Consider the following 16847-nt stretch of genomic DNA (forward strand, 5'->3'; position numbering starts at 1 on the left):
TAAATATTTAAAAATGAATAACAAATAAAAGAGCAGGGAAATAATGTGCTTTAAGAAGTACTTAAAAGAAACTGTGAATGCAAGATGAATCAAAGGTGGGGAGTCAGAAGGGCAGAGAGAAATAAAGAGAAAGGAGAGGAAAAAAGAGGAAAGGATGAGGGAAGAGAAGGGAAGAGAAGGGAAGAGAAGGGAAGGGAAGGGAAGGGAAGGGAAGGGAAGGGAAGGGGAGGGAGGGGGAGGAAAGGAGGGAAGAGAAGAGGAGAAGAGAAGAGGGGAAGGCAGAGGGGAAGGGAGAGGAAAGGAGAGGAGAGGAGAGGAGAGGAGAGGAGAGGAGAGGAGAGGAGAGGAGAGGAGAGGAGAGGAGAGGAGAGGAAAAGAGAAGAGAGGACTACTTAGGGTTATTTTGGAAGCATGTTCAGAGTGTGACAATGTCTTAGCCACTGGAATATCTCCAGTGCTCACAACTGTTTACTTAGACTGGGTGAATGTAGAGTTAAGTTACATCTCATGCTACCCTGCTATGTTGTATCATGTTGCTACAATGTGTTACATGATGTTTCGACATATGCAATGTGTTCTCCTAAATCGCATTGTCATATTGCATTACTTTCCTTCTCTGAATCTGCTTTCTGCTCTGTAAAATGGAGGCGAAATTGTGAAGGTTCTTACAAGCTCTGACATCTAAGAAGCTTTTTCTCCACTTCTGTCCTCTCACTAAAGTTTCACGAGCCCTCCTCTGGGAGCACTTCCTTTCCTTTCTTCTGTAGGACCTGAGAAGAAGAGTGAGATGGGAATGAGTGCTGAATCCCACTGGAAGGTCAAAGGGAAGCTGTTCAAGGATTCTGGCCTTTATTGGAACTACACATCATCCTTAGGGACACAGGGTGTCCAAATTCCCTGAGCTTCCAGTTAATCAGCTTCTACCCTTGGCTGGGGTCCTGATGAGTGCTGACACCATCTGGGTGATGACCTCAGCCACAGCCCTGACCATAGGCCAATGTCTGTTTGCCTCAGGTGGTTCGGTACACATTTCCAGGAACACAGACAACACTACACAAATGCCCTCTGTTAGCTTGGTTTCCAAAGAAGTTGAGAGTGCCCCAGTATGATTCAGTCCTTTGTGGCTTGGCCAATGCCCTTGCCATCTCACTTCCCCTCTAAGGCCGTAAACTCTTTTTCTGTAAAAACAGAGACCTGGAGACAAGCTTTCATTTAGGATTCCCTTAAAATACATAAAGTTGCAACCATGATGATGATAGCAAAATGTGCATGCAATTTGAAGAAAAATAACAGGCTTTTGTATTATTATCTTCACATTTAACTGGTTAACATGGTGCTTTGCTTTATGTTACTGCTGTCTTTCACAGAGGTATCTTATATTTATTACTTAGATCCTTTTAAGAAGTAAGGTCTAGCCCCATGTTTCATGTCAAGAAGACCAGGCTGAAGGGGTCGCTCAGAAACTTTGGCCATAGCTAGGCAATGAGAGGTATTCATTTAACTTTTACAAAGAAGAGACTTGTAAAACTTCATGTGAAAATGGAATTAAAAGATAAGTGCCTTGTGGTACCAAAAACAAAATAAAACAATAAAACACGCAGAATCTTTTCATAGCTTTTTTATGCTTTTTTAAAAAAGGACGTATTTATTTTTTGGACAGTCAGATATAAAGAGAAGAGGAGAGAAAGAGAGGAAGATCTTCCATCCTCTGATTCACTCCCCAAGTGACTGCAATGGCCAAAGCTGAGCCGATCTGAAGCCAGGAGCCAGGAGCTTCTTCTGGGTCTCCCATGATGGTGCAGGGTTCAAAGGCTGTCCTCAACTGCTTTCTCAGGGCACAGAGAGCTAAATGGGAAGCAGTGCTGCCAGGATTAGAACTGGTGCCCTGATGGGATCCTGGCAGGTGCCAAGCGAGGACTTTAGCCACCAGGCCACCGTACTGGGACCCTGCATAAAATTTTCAGAATCTATGTTTTCTATGACATTTTGGAAGACCCTTCCTATGCATAGAGTTCAAAAATGTTCATACCGAAATAAAATTACGTCTGAGTTCCATTGTCCACAAGCTTCCAGAAGTGCCTTCTGTTGTGGCAGGTTTTTGTTATACATCATCTCCTTTGCTGCTCACAGCAAAGCCAGAGGGCAGGTGGTCATTACCACTATATGGACAGCAAAGCTCAGGGTGTTTTGTGTCTAAGGCCATGAAGAGCTGGAATTAGCAGAGCTAGGGTTGGAAGCTAGGTTTTCTTCCTCCAAATTGAATGTGCTTTCTACTGTATCAACTAACGCACTTGTCAGTTCGAGACAATAATGTACATTGTGAACAAAATGTACCTTGGTAATCTTTTGTTTTTAGTATTGGTAAGTGGTTTATTATAGTTTATGCAGAGAGACCAGGAATGTTGCTAAGTCTTCGCCAATGCATAGGGCAGCTCTCTCCAACAAGAAGCTAATCAAGATGAAGCAAAATGATGTCAAGGGGCAGGGGCAAGGGTCTATAATAATAGAATAGACTTTTTTTTAAAGATTTACTTATTTTTATTGCAAAGTCAGATATAAAGAGAGGAGTAGAGACAGGGAGGAAGATCTTCTGTCCAATGATTCATTCTTCAAGTGGCCACAACGGCTGGAGCTGAACCAATCTGAAGCTAGGGGCCCAGAGCTTCTTCCAGGTCTCCTGCATGAGTGCAGCGTCACAAGGCTTTGGACTGTTCTTGACTGCTTTTCCAGGCCACAAGCAGGGAGCTGGATGGCCACTGAGATTAGAACCAGTATCCATTTGGGATCCTGGCATGTGTGAGGTGAGAACTTTAGCTGCTAAGCTACCTCACCGAGCCCCAGAATAGACTTTGGTGTTTGCCTCTTCACCTGACATGTAGCAGGTCAGTCAGAAGCCTGGTTGCCAGTTTGTGGACTCTGAGAAGGAGAACAGAGCTCAGAGATGGATCCTGTGTAATTTTTATGCCTTCAGATGCAGCCCATCCATGAAGTTCTGCAGCACACAAACCTGGGACGCATGGAGGCCAAGCGCCAGAACCTACGCCGGGCCTTAGACCAGTATCTGATGGAATTCAATGCTTGCCGCTGTGGTCCCTGCTTCAACAATGGGGAGCCCATTCTTGAGGGCACCAGCTGCAGGTGTCAGTGCAGCAATGGCCGCAAGGGCTCTGCCTGTGAGCAAATGGAGCAAAAAGGTAAGGCCCAGGCCTCCCTGCTTCATTCTAGCCACTGGTAGCTTAAAGAAGTCAGAACAGAAAGGAACTTTGGATGTTCAGAACCTACTTTCTTGGCACTTACATCCACTTTTCTAGACCCCCACTCTCGAGTTCTATCGTTGACCTATCATGTTGAACATTCTTTGGCTTTGTTCCTGTTATGAAGACCCTATTTGGATGTGACAAAGGGTATTTTGACACTAAGATCAGTTTCTTGGTTATAAACTGGTTTTCTATATACAAGGTAGCTGAAAACTCAGAAATTTATTGTATGGAATCTTGAAGCCCAAGTGTATTGTCTGTGTTCGTTTCTTCTGCGGACTATGAGAAAAAAGTGACCCTGGGCCCCTCTCCTAGCCCTGGTGGTGTCTAGACATGCTTAGCATTCTTAGGTTTGTTAATGTATCACTCCAATCTCAACCTTTCTCTATACATGCCATTCATTCCTTTGTGTCTCTGTCTTTCTTGTGCTAAGAACACAAGTCATTGGATTAGGGCCTGTCCTAGTCTGGTATAACTTCAACTTAATGCATCTTCATCTTTCTAGTTGGGATATGAGCATATCTCCTTGAGGAACAGAATTCAACCCAACACAAGAGATAAGATGTTGTCATTATAACATAAACTGTTATGACTAAAAGCAAGGTTGGTTAAATGTTGATGATGTTAGTGAAGAAACAAGGGTTATAATACAAGGGTTTAAACCGATTAAAAATAAAGATGCTCTGCGACCTAGATGTGATCTCTAGCTATTTCACTAATTCATTGTGAATAATTATGGATCTTCTCTTTTTCATCAAGTTTCCTTTGAGTTTTAGAAATATACGTACCTTCCTAATCTCTAAGGTCAAAATGTTCTAGGGCTACAAAACTAATTATATGATACATGGAATGACAGAAAACACATGGGTTGTCAAATCAATGCATACATTGACTTTAGTTGGCTGCTATATTGAGGAAAAATGTAAAGAAGCTAAGCTTTAACATATGAATTAATGAAACCAACTCCAAAAGTACAGAGTAGGTGGGATGAGAGTCATGAGGTTTAATTTTTTTTTATTTTCACTTGGCTTTATTTTTTTGTTTTTTTAATTCATTAATTACATTGTATTATGTGACACAGTTTCATAGGTACTGGGATTCTCCCCTCCCCTCCCCAAACCCTCCCACCATGGTGGATTCCTCCACCTTGTTGCCTAACCACAGTTCAAGTTCAGTTGAGATTCCCCCATTGCAAGCATATACCAAACATAGAGTCCAGCATCTTATTGTCCAGTCATGTTCAACGGCTTCTTAGGTATACCTTCTCTGGTTTGTAGACAGAGCCAGCAGGGTATCATCCCGATCAATTAAAAGCTCCAACATACCATCAGCAAAAATGTACATCATTATGGAATTAATTGACATAGTAATGAGTAACCAATATGTTAAAAATAAGTGCGAGTTCTTAACTACCTTCTGTGACCACCTGATTGATATTTCAATTTTAGTTTAAACACAACATATAACATACATAACATAACATGTTATACATAACATCATATCATCCTAAATTAAAGCAAACATGTGGTATTTAACCTTTTGGGTTGGGCTCATTTCCCTTAGCATGATGGTTTCCAGTTTGGCCCATTTGGCCACAAAGAACTGCATTTTGTTTTTTTTAATAGCTGAGTAGTATTCCATGGAGTAGATGAACCATAGCTTTCTTATCCAATCCTCTGTTGATGGGCATTTTGGCTACTTCCATGTTTTTGCAATTACTGATTGTGCTGCTATGAACATAGGAGTGCATGTTGGTTTCTCATAGAACAAGTGTTCTGGATATATTCCTAGGAGTGCTATTGCTGGATCATACGGTATGTTTTTTTTTTTTTTTAAATTTTATTTTAAATTCATTAATTACATTGTATTATGTGACACAGTTTCATAGGTACTGGGATTCTCCCCACCCCTCCCCAAACCCTCCCACCATGGTGGATTCCTCCACCTTGTTGCATAACCACAGTTCAAGTTCAGTTGAGATTCCCCCATTGCAAGCATATACCAAACATAGAGTCCAGCATCTTATTGTCTAGTCAAGTTCAACGGCTTCATAGGTATACCCTCTCTGGTCTGAAGACAGAGCCAGCAGAGTATCATCCCGATCAATTAAAAGCTCCAACATACCATCAGCAAAAATTTACATCATTATGGAATTAATTGACATAGTAATGAGTAACCAACATGTTAAAAGTAAATGCGAGTTCCCAGCCACCTTCTGTGACCACCTCATTGACATTTCAATTTTGGTTTATACACAACATATAACATTCATAACATAACTTGTTATACATAACATCATATCAAATTAAGGCAAACATGTGGTATTTAACCTTTTGGGATTGGCTCATTTCCCTTAGCATGATGGTTTCCAGTTTGGCCCATTTGGCCACAAAGAACTGCATTTTGGTTTTTTTAATAGCTGAGTAGTATTCCATGGAGTAGATGAACCATAGCTTTCTTATCCAATCCTCTGTTGATGGGCATTTTGGCTGCTTCCATGTTTTTGCAATTACTGATTGTGCTGCTATGAACATAGGAGTGCATGTTGGTTTCTCATAAAACAAGTGTTCTGGATATATTCCTAGGAGTGCTATTGCTGGGTCATACGGTATGTTGTATTTGAGTTGTTTGAATGTTCTCCATACTGATTTCCATAGAGGCTGTACCAACTTGCAGCCCCACCAGCAGTGGAGTAGGGTTCCCTTTTCCCCGCAACCTCGCCAACAAGTGTTGTTGGTGCTTTTATTCATGTGGGCCGGTCTTACTGGCGTTAGGTTTTACCTCATTGATGTTTTAATTTGGATTTCCCTTATTGCCAGGAAACTTCAGCATTTTTTCATATGTTTATTTGCCATTTGGGTTTGTTCCTTTGTGAAGTGTTTGCCCATTTCCCGTGCCCATTTCTTGAGTGACTTGTTTGTTTTGGCATTTTGGTTGTTTTGTAGCTCTTTGTATATTCTGGAGATCAGCCCTCTATCACCTATGTCATGCGAAGATCTTCTTCCATTCTGTGGGTTGCTTTTTTACTTTGTTGATTATTTCCCTTGCTGTACAGAAGCTTCTTAGTTTGATGAGGTCCCATTTGTTTATTCTGGTCTTGATTGCTATTGCCTTTGGTGTTCTTTTTAGGAAGTCAGGACCTACCCCTAGATCTTGCAGGGTATTTCCAACATTTTCTTCCAAAAGTTTGAAGGTTTCTGGATGTAGGTTTAGATCTGTTATCCATTTAGATTTGATCTTGTTGTATGGTGAGAGATGTGGGTCTATCTTTTTGTTTCTGCAGGCTATCAACCAGTTGTCCCAACAGCATTTATTGAACAGACCTTCCCATTTGCCTGGGTTGTCGTTTGTCTTTTTGTCAAAGATTATTTGGCTGTATCTGTGTGGGTTCCCTTCTGTTGTTTCTATTCTGCTCCATTGATCTTCCTCTCTATCTTTGTGCCAGTACCAGGCAGTTTTGATAATCACTGCCCTATAGTATGTCCAGAGGTCTGGAACTGTGATTCCCCCTGCTAACTTCCTGTTCTTCAGGATGGTTCTAGCTATCCGTGGTTTTTTGTGTTTCCAGATGAACCTTTGAATCATTGTTTCCAGTTCCATGAAGAATGTTTTGGTCAATTTGATTGGAATTGCGTTGAATGTATATATTGCTTTTGGCAGTATAGATATTTTAATGATATTGATTTTACCTATCCAGGAGCATGGGATGTTACTCCATCTTTTGAGGTCTTGTTCAATTTCTTTTTTAAGTAGTTTGTAGTTTTCTTCAAATAAGTCTCCTACATTTTTTATTAGGTTTATTCCCAGATACTTCATACTTTTCTCTGTTATTTTGAATGATATCTTGCTGGTTAAATCTTTTTCCATCTTGGGGATGCTTGCATACACTATGGCTGTTGATTTTTGTTCATTAATTTTGTACCCTGCCACTCTACCAAACTCTCGTATAAGTTCTAGCAGTCTCTGTATTGAGTCTCTTGGCTCTTCTACGTAAAGAATCATGTCATCTGCATATAGTGAAAGCTTGACTACTTCGTTTCCCATTTGGATTCCTCTGATTTCTTTTTCTTGTCTTATGGCCTCAGCGAGTACGTCTAGGACTATGTTGAATAGCAGTGGAGAAAGTGGACATCCCTGTCTTGTTCCAGATCTCAGTGGGAAGGGTTCCAGTTTTTCTCCATTCAGTATGATGCTGGCATTGGGTTTTTCATATATTGCTTTAATTATGTTGTGGATTTTTCCATCTATGCCTACCTTGGTTAGGGTTTTTAGTAGGAAGTGGTGTTGGATTTTGTTGAAAGCTTTTTCTGCATCTATTGATACTATCATATGATTCTTGTTTTTCAGTTTTTGGATGTGGTGTATCACATTTATGGATTTCCGAATGTTGAACCATCCCTGCATTCCAGGGATGAATCCTACTTGATCCGGATGAATAATCTGTCTGATGTGTTTTTGAATTCTATTGGCTAGGATTTTGTTGAGAATCTTAGCATCAATGTTCATCAAAGAGATAGGTCTGTAGTTTTCTTTCTCTGTTGGTTCTCTGTCTTGTTTTGGGATTAAGGTAATGTTGGCTTCATAGAATGAGTTTGGAAGGGTTGCTTCCTTTTCTATTGTTTTGAAGAGTTTGTGGAGGATTGAGGTTAGTTCTGTTTGGAATGTTTTGTAGAATTCTGTAGTGAAGCCGTCTGGGCCTGGGCTTTTCTTTGTTGGGAGATCTTTAATCACTGATTCAATCTCTGCTTCAGTTATGGGTTTGTTCAGGTCGTTTGTTGCCTCTGTGCTAAGTTTTGGCAGGTGGTAGAAGTCTAAGAACTTTTCCATTTCTTGGTGGTCTTCTGATTTGTTGGAGTACAGTGCTTTGTAGTAATTTCTAGTTATGTTCTTAATGGTTGCGGTATCTGTTGTTTTGTTCCCTTTTTCATCTTTGATGCTGTTAATTCTTGCTTTCTCTTGTTTTTTCTTTGTCAGTCGGGCCAGCGGGGTGTCTATTTTGTTTATCTTCTCAAAAAACCAGCTTTTTGATTCATTGATTTTGTGTATAGTTTTTTTAATTTCTTTCTGATTAATTTCCTCCCTTGTTTTGATGATTTCTTATTTCCTATTGTGTGGGGGGCTCTTCTGCTGCTGTTTTTCCAATTCCTGGAGGTGTGTGTTTAGTTCCTGTATTTGGCACCTCTCTCGGGCCTTGACATGAGCCCCAGTTGCGATGAGTTTACCCATAGCACTGCTTTGGCAGTGTCCCACAAATTTTGGAATGTTGTGTCAGAGTTTTCATTGGTTTCCATAAATTTTTTGATCTCATCTTTAATTTCTTCTCTGATCCATTGTTCATTTAATAGCATATTGTTCAGCCTCCAAGAGTTTCTGTATTTCCTGGGGCATTTTGAATTGCTGATTTCCAATTTCATCCCATGGTGGTCTGAGAGGGTACATGGTATGATACCTATCTTTTTGAAGTTATTTAGATTTGCTTTATTTAGATGTGGTCGATCCTGGAGTAGGTGCCATGCACTGCTGAAAAAAAATGTATAATCTGTGGCCTTAGGATAAAAAGTTCTACAAATGTCTACCAAGTCCAGTTGTTCTATTGTTTATATGAGCTCTGTTGTTTCTTTGTTGAGTTTTTGTTTTGTTGATCTGTCTATTGTTGTTAGCAGGGTGTTAAGATCACCCACAATTATTGTGTGCATATCTATGTCTCCCCTTAAGTCTGTAAGTAACTGCTTCACATAGCTAGGCGTGTTGTGATTTGGTGCATATATGTTCACAATGGTAATTACTTCCTGATGGATCAATCCCTTCACCACTATATAATGACCTTCCCTGTCCTTTTTGATGCTTGTCAGATTGAAGTCTATATCATCTGAAATTAAGACAGCTATCCCTGCCTTTTTTTCTCGTCCATTGGCGTGATATATCTTTTTCCACCCCTTCATTTTCAGCTTCTTGGAGTCTTTTCTGGTTAGATGTGTCTCTTGTAGGCAACAGATAGTTGGGTCCTGTTTGATGATCCATTCCGTTAATCTACGCCTTTTTATTGGTGAGTTTAGGCCATTTGTGTTAAGAGTTAAAATTGAGAGGTTGCGATTTTGCCCTGCCATGCGTATGTGTTTTTGTGGGTGTTGATATCTGTGTAACTGCCTCTCCTTGTGTGGACTTTAGTGGGGAGACCTTCCTGTTTGCCATCTTTGCTTATGATTCACCTGCTTCTTCTTGGATTTAGTGCATTTCTAAGGAGATTTTGTAGAGCTGGTTTTGTGCTGGCATATTCTTCTAATTTCTCTTTGCTATGGAAGTATCTGATTTTGTTCTCGAATATGAATGAGATCTTTGCTGGGTAAATTAATCTTTTTTGACAGTTGTTCTGATTCAGGGTTTGGAAGATCTTTGTCCATTCTCTTCTTGCTTGTAAGGTCTCTTCAGAGAAGTCAGCAGTGATTCTGATTGATTTTTCCCTATTTGTGATCTTTTCTCTGCTTCGTACTTGTCTCAGGATTCTTTCTTTGTCTTCGTTGGAGTGGAACTTGAGCACCATATGTCTGGGTGAAGATCTCTTTGGGTCATATCTGCTGGGAGTCCTCTGACCATCTTGGATTTGGGCTGGGTTCATGTTCCAAGTGTCTTGGAAGTTTTCTTGCATAATTTCGTAGAGTACCATTTGCATTCCTGATTCTCTTTCCACTCCTTCAGGAAGGCCAATAATCCTAATAGTCGATTTTCTGAGGTTGTCTTTCATTTCTTGTATGTTCTTATTGGCTTTGTTCAGACTTGTCTCCAGCTGTTTAATGAGCTGGATATGTTCATTTTGCGTGTCTTCCATTTCAGAGATCCTCTCTTCTCTTCTGCTGTTTTTATTCTGTTGGTTAGGCTCTCAATTTTGTACTCTAAGTCAAGGATTTTACTTTTCATTTGTTGTATTTCTGTGACTATGTGGTTCTTGAATTCCTTGAAGTCCTCCCAATTCTTCTCATTGTCTCTGACAGATTTTAACATTATTTTTTTGAATTCCTTGTCTGGTAGATCTTCTATGTCTTCATCTCACATCTCTGAAATAGACATTGGCTTTTGATCCTTTAATGGTGGGGTGCTGGCTTTCTCATCTGGATCATTGCCTTTTCTGGTATTTCTTCCCATTGTGTTAGTGTTTCTTTTTGAGAGACCCAGGCATCAGCGTGCTGAGGGGTCTCCAAGCGCTATCCTGCAGAGATCGGAGCCTGCAGGCGTGGAGTAGCAGGGTGCGAGAGTTTTCAAGGCACTTTTGGTGCGTCTCCAGTGCACTGGACCTCAGGGTGCCACTTCCAAGGCACAGCGGATTCAAAGCGTACTCTCAGCTTGTCCCCTACACGTATGCGACCACAGGGCATGGGGGAATGAAGGCAGTCTCTGTGTGCGCCCCCTGTGCATGGGATCACAGGGCACGGAGGATTCTAGGTGCTTTCTCGGTGTGTCCCCAGTGCCAGGGACTGCAGGGCGTGGAGGTTCCAGGTGCTCTCTGGAAGCGCCTCCTGCGCGGGTCCGCCCTCCCCAGCAGAGCAGGACTGCCCACCCCAGTGCTTGCATGGGACCGCCCAGCCCAGAGGCGCTCACGGGTCCACACAGCCCAGAGGTGTGCACGGGTTCTTGTGGGTCAGTACCGCCTAGCTGTGTGCCAGTCCGCAAGGCACAGGGGAGTATTCAGTGCACCATCTGCCTGTCTCCTCAGTGCACAGGACCGCTGTGCGTCACCTCCAAGACACAGTTGTGGCAGTTTCAAGGCACTTGCCCTGTGTCCCCAGATGCTGGAATCTCCGGGAGGGAGAAGTGGGGAGATGAGCATCAGGGATGTTCGGGCTCTGTGCCTGCCCCTGGAGGGTGAACTCCGGGAGCCTCCGACCCACTGCTGCCCCTACCCAGCTCACCCAAACCTCAGGTTCTTGCAGTCTGCCTCTGCCGCTGGTAAGGACCTTCGCCAGTGTTGATCCCTCCAACCTTCCTTATCGTCTGGCTGCGTCTCCTGGTGGCTGCAGCGGGCTGCGGCTCCTGCGGGCTGCGCCTCCTGGTGGCTGCACTTAAACAGCAGGTCTGGAGCGGGACATCGTCTTTCCTGCCTTTTGTTTTATTTTGTTTTGTTTTTTTCTGGTTGCTCTTCTGAGTTGCATTGATTTTTTTGGCTCCACACTGTCCAGGGAACTTCACGCTCCTCTCCCTGCAGCTCTATGCTGCTCCACTTACGCTTTTGTCGTGTTCTATCCCTCTCTGTCTGTGAGCTCCCTCACATCCATCCTCCTATGTGCCGGTCCAGCTCCAGCCTGGGTTCCAGAACTTGGGAAGGGTGCGTGGATGAGGCGCAGAAAGAAAGAGACGGACCACTAGGATTCCATGATGATAGTGGACTATGCAATAATGCCGTCCGCTTTATTTAAGCAGAATCAGTCAAACTCTGGGTCAGACTTTCCACGTCATGGTCAAGTGGGTGTTTCTAAGGACAACCCTGCCATCTGCTTTATCCAAAAACAATAGAAATTCCTGCTACAATTCTTATCCTACAACCTAATCTTGTATCACAAAGAAAAGGAGAACCTAAAGATTAAGGAAACAATGAAACCCTAAATACAGGTCCCTTGATTAGCATAAGGTCAATGGGGACAGCCAAAACAGTAGGAATAATAGAAGGCCCTTTTGTAAGACATTATCATTGACATTAGCCTCCAAGTTCACATTATGTAAAAAGCCAGTCTCACAGTAGCAAAAATGCCTGGACAGATTAGAATTCTTCCGCAGGGTGGTCTGGTATCCATGCAAAGGAAGGTTTAGCTGCATCCAGGTTGTCCGGTATCCATGCAAAGGAAGGTTTAGCTGCATCCAGGTTGTCCGGTATCCATGCAAAGGAAGGTGGAGCTGCATCCAGGTGGCTGTAGATATCCGCCGCCGGGTCCTGCCTCAGCGGGGAGGTTCCTTGCGGCCCTGCCAGCAATGGAACAATGTCTTCACACCCTCGTGTCCCCCACATCCACTGCATGGACCCCAACACCTATGCAGGCCATCTTGCGAGTCTCCTAGGTTTAATTTCTGTGTATAAATAAACCAGGCACTCAGGCCCACTTCCCTCAGTGCAAATCAACAGCATGATGCAGATGCCACCATTGCAAGGCTGGGTGCACAGAACTAAAGAGGCTAGAACAACATTCTTTTATGATATACCAGAGCTTGGTTTAAGATGCTGTCACTCCCCATTACACATTGTCAAGGCAACCAAGGAGAGTTAAACTCAAATGTATACTTTAGAAGGAAGATCTTTAAATATTGGAAACTTGGAGGCTTGGTTTGTGTGGCATTGAAATTAAATTGTAGGACTATCGAAGGAAGCTATTAGCCAAGAGATTTTGGTTTGGTGAGGAACGACATTCAAAAACACACACTGTGGAATGTATGGGGTGAGGGAGGGGTATGAATAACTACTTATCAGAAGTGACTTTTAGAGAAACTCATTTATCTAAGAAATTGTTGCAGAAATTTGGACCCAAGGTTCCTTGTATCCCCAGAACATCAGAACCTCTAGCCTACATCAAGAATGACAGCATGATGAACTGTTGGTAGTTTGAATATGAAAATCTTTTTTTTTTTTGACTTCACTTTTTTTTTTAAGATTTTTTTTGGAGGACTGGCACTGTGGCCTAGCGGCTGAAGTCCTCGCCTTGAATGTGCCAGGATCCCATATGGGTGCCAGTTCTAATCTCAGCAGCTCCACATCCCATCCAGCTCCCTGTTTGTGGCCTGGGAAAACAGTCAAGGACGGCCCAAAGCCTTGTGACCCTGTACCCATGTGGGAGACCTGAAGGAAGTTCCTGGCTCCTGGCTTCAGATCAGCGCAGCACCGGCCATTGCGGTAGCTTGAGGAGTGAGTCACTAGACAGAAGATCTTCCTCTCTGTCTCTACTCCTCTCTGTAATCTGACTTTGCGACAAAAATAAAATAAATCTTTAAAAAAGCTTTTATTTATTTATTTTTATTGGAAAGGTAGATATGCAGAGAGGAATAGAGACAGAGAGGAAGATCTTCTGTCCGATGATTTACTTCCCAAGCGGCCGCAAAGGCCAGAGCTGAGTCAGTCCTAAGCCAGGTTCCCAGAGCTTCTTCCGGGTCTCCCATGCAGGTGCAGGGTCCCAAGGCTTTGGGTCGTCCTTGACTGCTTTCCCAGGCCACAAGCAGGGAGCTGGATGGGAAGTGGGGCTGCCAGGATTAGAACCCGCACCCATATGGGGTCCCGGTGCGTGCAAGACAAGGACTTTAATCACTACGCTATCTTGCTGGGCCCTGAAGATGAAAATCTTAAAATCATCTGAGTTTGGAGCAAGCTACCCATACCAATGTCTCCAAGACTCAAGGGAAATCTCTAGCCACCATCGCTGCTTTCCACATGAGATGATGAGGGGTTATTATTTTCTCCTTGGGAATGTAGTTCTAAATAGAGGAAATGAGAGCATGGATCTGGCGTCCAACAAGCCTATAATCCCAGTGCTGCTGACATTCATCATGGCTTTCCCTATAAAGCGAAATCATTTTTGAGAACTTCTGCACAGGTCGTATTAAGGATTAAGTCAGTTAACAGATATGGTATGCTCTAATATAATAACCAGAAGGAAAAAATCAGTTTCATGCCAGATGTTCACTGGTAGGAAATCTGTCCTGGATTGGCACCTTTTCAAAAATCCCCCCCCTTTTTTTTTTTTGCTGGCAGAATTGTTGCCGATCTGTGTCTCCAAAAACTTCCTGGTCTCCTGTATAAGGGAGTCTGAAAGGGAGGAACCAAGAGGGTGAGTGAATGCTTAAGTCTTGACGAAACAGGAGGCAGAGAATAAAAGCCAAGGACAGTAACTATGAAGACCATTGCAGCACATAGTCTTCTGTGAATTGGCCAGTTTGATGCTGAGTGAGTTAGGAGGCAGAAAGAAAATGATTATGGTGAATACATCCAGAACTAGGGCCCAGGGATTTCCTGAGTGCCAAGCAGGTTTCTGAAAGTGACCAAAAGTCAAAGAACAGAAATGGTAACTAGCCATATCCTGCACCAGCTGTTACTGCAACAATACAATGTTTATGAACCTGCCTATTTCCTCAAGAACCTCAGTACAGAAATACTATTAATAATCCCAATGTACAGATGAGGAAACTGGAACACAAGCAAGTTATACGGCCAGTTTAAAGTCATATAGCTGAGGAATGAACAAGCCAAGATTTGGACCCAGGCAACCTGATGCCAGAAGCTAAACTCATAACACTGCACTCTGCTCTTTCATGTCCAAGCACCAGTAAAATAGGAGTAGAGGTTTTGAGAACATCCAGCAAGTATTATTTGGGGGAAGTGGAAGCGTATGTGCCGGATTATGGTTCTCATCTTGACCTTGATCAAAGGGGACAGATGTGCCCCTTGCATGAGTAATTACACAGCATTCTGTGAGGCCTCAGAACCAGTGACTTGTTGGACCCCTGTCCTACAGCACGTAGACAAGAAAAGGACTAGTAGTCATTTAGGCATGCATCTTAGTGAAGCATGCCAGGCTCGGGGGCAGTCACTGTGAATCCTGTTACACATAGTGGGCAGTAGAAAAGGAATCATGAGGCCAGTGATTTAGCAAGATGGCTACCATTAGCACGTTTTCCATCCAGTGAGGTGCAGACACCTCATGACACACTGTTAGCCTGTTTCAAATAGGGACATTAGGTGATTTTGGAGGTGTCATAGTGTACCTTTAGCCTAGTAGCGATTGGGCTGGCAAGGAAACCAAAGGCGAAGGTCAGCCTCTCTGAAGACCCCTTAGACCCCCCAAGGAATGTTCCCAGTAAATCTTTGCCTGTGGTAAGTAAGTCATAGTGGTGAGAGAAATAGACAGAGAAGCCTGCTGTGGCTGTGCCATCAGGGAGTATAATTACAGAGCTGGAGGGAATTTGCAGATAATCTAACCCTACGGTATTCACACTGTGATCTGAGGAGCTGTGGGGTTGCCCAGAGGAGGAGGGTGAGCCTGATAGACACCCTCAGTTCAAATAGAACAGTTCTGCTTCCATCTGACTTAGATGTTGGGGGCCCATGGAATATTTCATTTAAGAAAAAAAGTGATAAAAATGACCAAAAAAAAAAAACCCTTATTGCCCTAGTCTGTCCTTCTCATATTAAAAAGTAGAAAAGTCAGGTTGATCAAGGAAAGAGGCTTCCCCAAAGGCATGCAGCAGCCTCCCTGGGCTGGGAGGTGCTCTGCTCTGGGTTTTTAGACATCCCATGATCAATGCATGTGCTGGCATGCTCTGCAGTGGGTCTGTTACCCATTGGACCCCATGGGCAGGATCTTTTTGCACAAAAACCCAAGAGTCCCTTCCAGAAAGGTGTCTTGATAGCCCAGGGAATGGCTTCCACAGCTGGGCTATGCTTCTTGCTTCTTGTGTTCTCTGGTGACCTGAGTGTCATGGGTGCCATTTTTCAGAGGTTTGGGCCTCTTGCCTTGCTCTGCTATCCGTCTTCCACGGAGCCATGGTTCCCTATTTTAGTGATGGGCTCCCGGGGGCCTATTCTCACTGTATCCTGAGTTTCAAATTAGTTATGAGACAGTGTGTATAGGGATCTTGCTTGTTTACCCCAAGCATTTCCCCAAAAAGGGATGGCAAGCTGCTCTAGGCAATGCACGATCCTCCCTGTCAGCCTTCCCTGTGCTTGTCGCCTACTTACCTGCTCCTCTCTGGCAAACTCTTTCCACAGGAGTCAAAGCAGATGGTCGCTGGAGTTGCTGGAGCGCCTGGTCTGTGTGCACAGCAGGCACCCGGGAAAGGAGGAGAGAGTGCAACAATCCTGCACCCCAGAATGGAGGCGCTTCTTGTCCAGGCTGGAGAGTACAGACACAAGCTTGCTGATGCCTCTGAGCCAAGATTGGGCTCAATGCTGTGGTGGCCTCCACCTACACAGCTAGTGAAAAAAGGACTTGTTTCATGCCTGAGAAAATACATACCAACGAACACTTTTTCCTTTATCCTTTCATAGCATCACTGAGTTCTTCTAGCTTGGATGTCAAGCCAGAAATTTGCGATTGTCTGCTCAGTCCCAGAGCTGCTTCCCCACTTGGGATATTCCTTTGGGTTGCATGCCTACCTGTTCTTGTCAGTTACTATGTGGGCTGCTGTAGCAATATACTAGCTGGCTTACAAGCAACAGAAATCTATTGCTCATGGTTTGGGAAGCTGGAAAATCCAAGATCAAAGCATCAACAGATTCTGCACATGTTGTGGCTAGGCCTGTTTTTAATTTTACACATCACTGGCATTTGTGTCTTCAGGTGGTGTAAGGGACTATACAATCTCTGGGGTGCCTTTTACAAGGCTTTTAATGTCATTCCCAAGAGCTACACCATGACCCAATACCCTCCAAAAGTACCCCCCATCTCCTAAAGATAAAAATTGGGGAAACTGTGCTGTGGCCTAATAGGTAAAGACATGGCCCTACAGTACTAGCCTCTAACATGGGCACCAGTCCTGGAAGCAGCATTTCTGATCCAGCTCCCTGCTAACATCCCTGGAAAAGAGCAGAAGATGAACTAAATCCTTAAGCCTCTGCACTCA

The 16847-nt window shown here is 43.4% G+C and overlaps 1 protein-coding gene across 1 annotated transcript in view; it reads left to right on the top strand.

Annotated features, from left to right (window-relative positions):
• The window catches only part of C8A (complement C8 alpha chain), a 64770-nt gene extending 48625 nt beyond the window's left edge, over positions 1–16145 (top strand). The window contains exons 11-12 of the mRNA XM_058680842.1: positions 2972–3194; positions 15994–16145. Coding sequence (XP_058536825.1) covers positions 2972–3194; positions 15994–16145 — 375 coding nt within the window. The remainder of the gene's footprint in view (positions 1–2971; positions 3195–15993) is intronic.
• The last annotated feature ends 702 nt before the right edge of the window (positions 16146–16847 follow it).

The sequence above is a fragment of the Ochotona princeps genome, chromosome 2 (assembly GCF_030435755.1).
Source record: "Ochotona princeps isolate mOchPri1 chromosome 2, mOchPri1.hap1, whole genome shotgun sequence".
NCBI classification, from domain to species: domain Eukaryota; kingdom Metazoa; phylum Chordata; class Mammalia; order Lagomorpha; family Ochotonidae; genus Ochotona; species Ochotona princeps.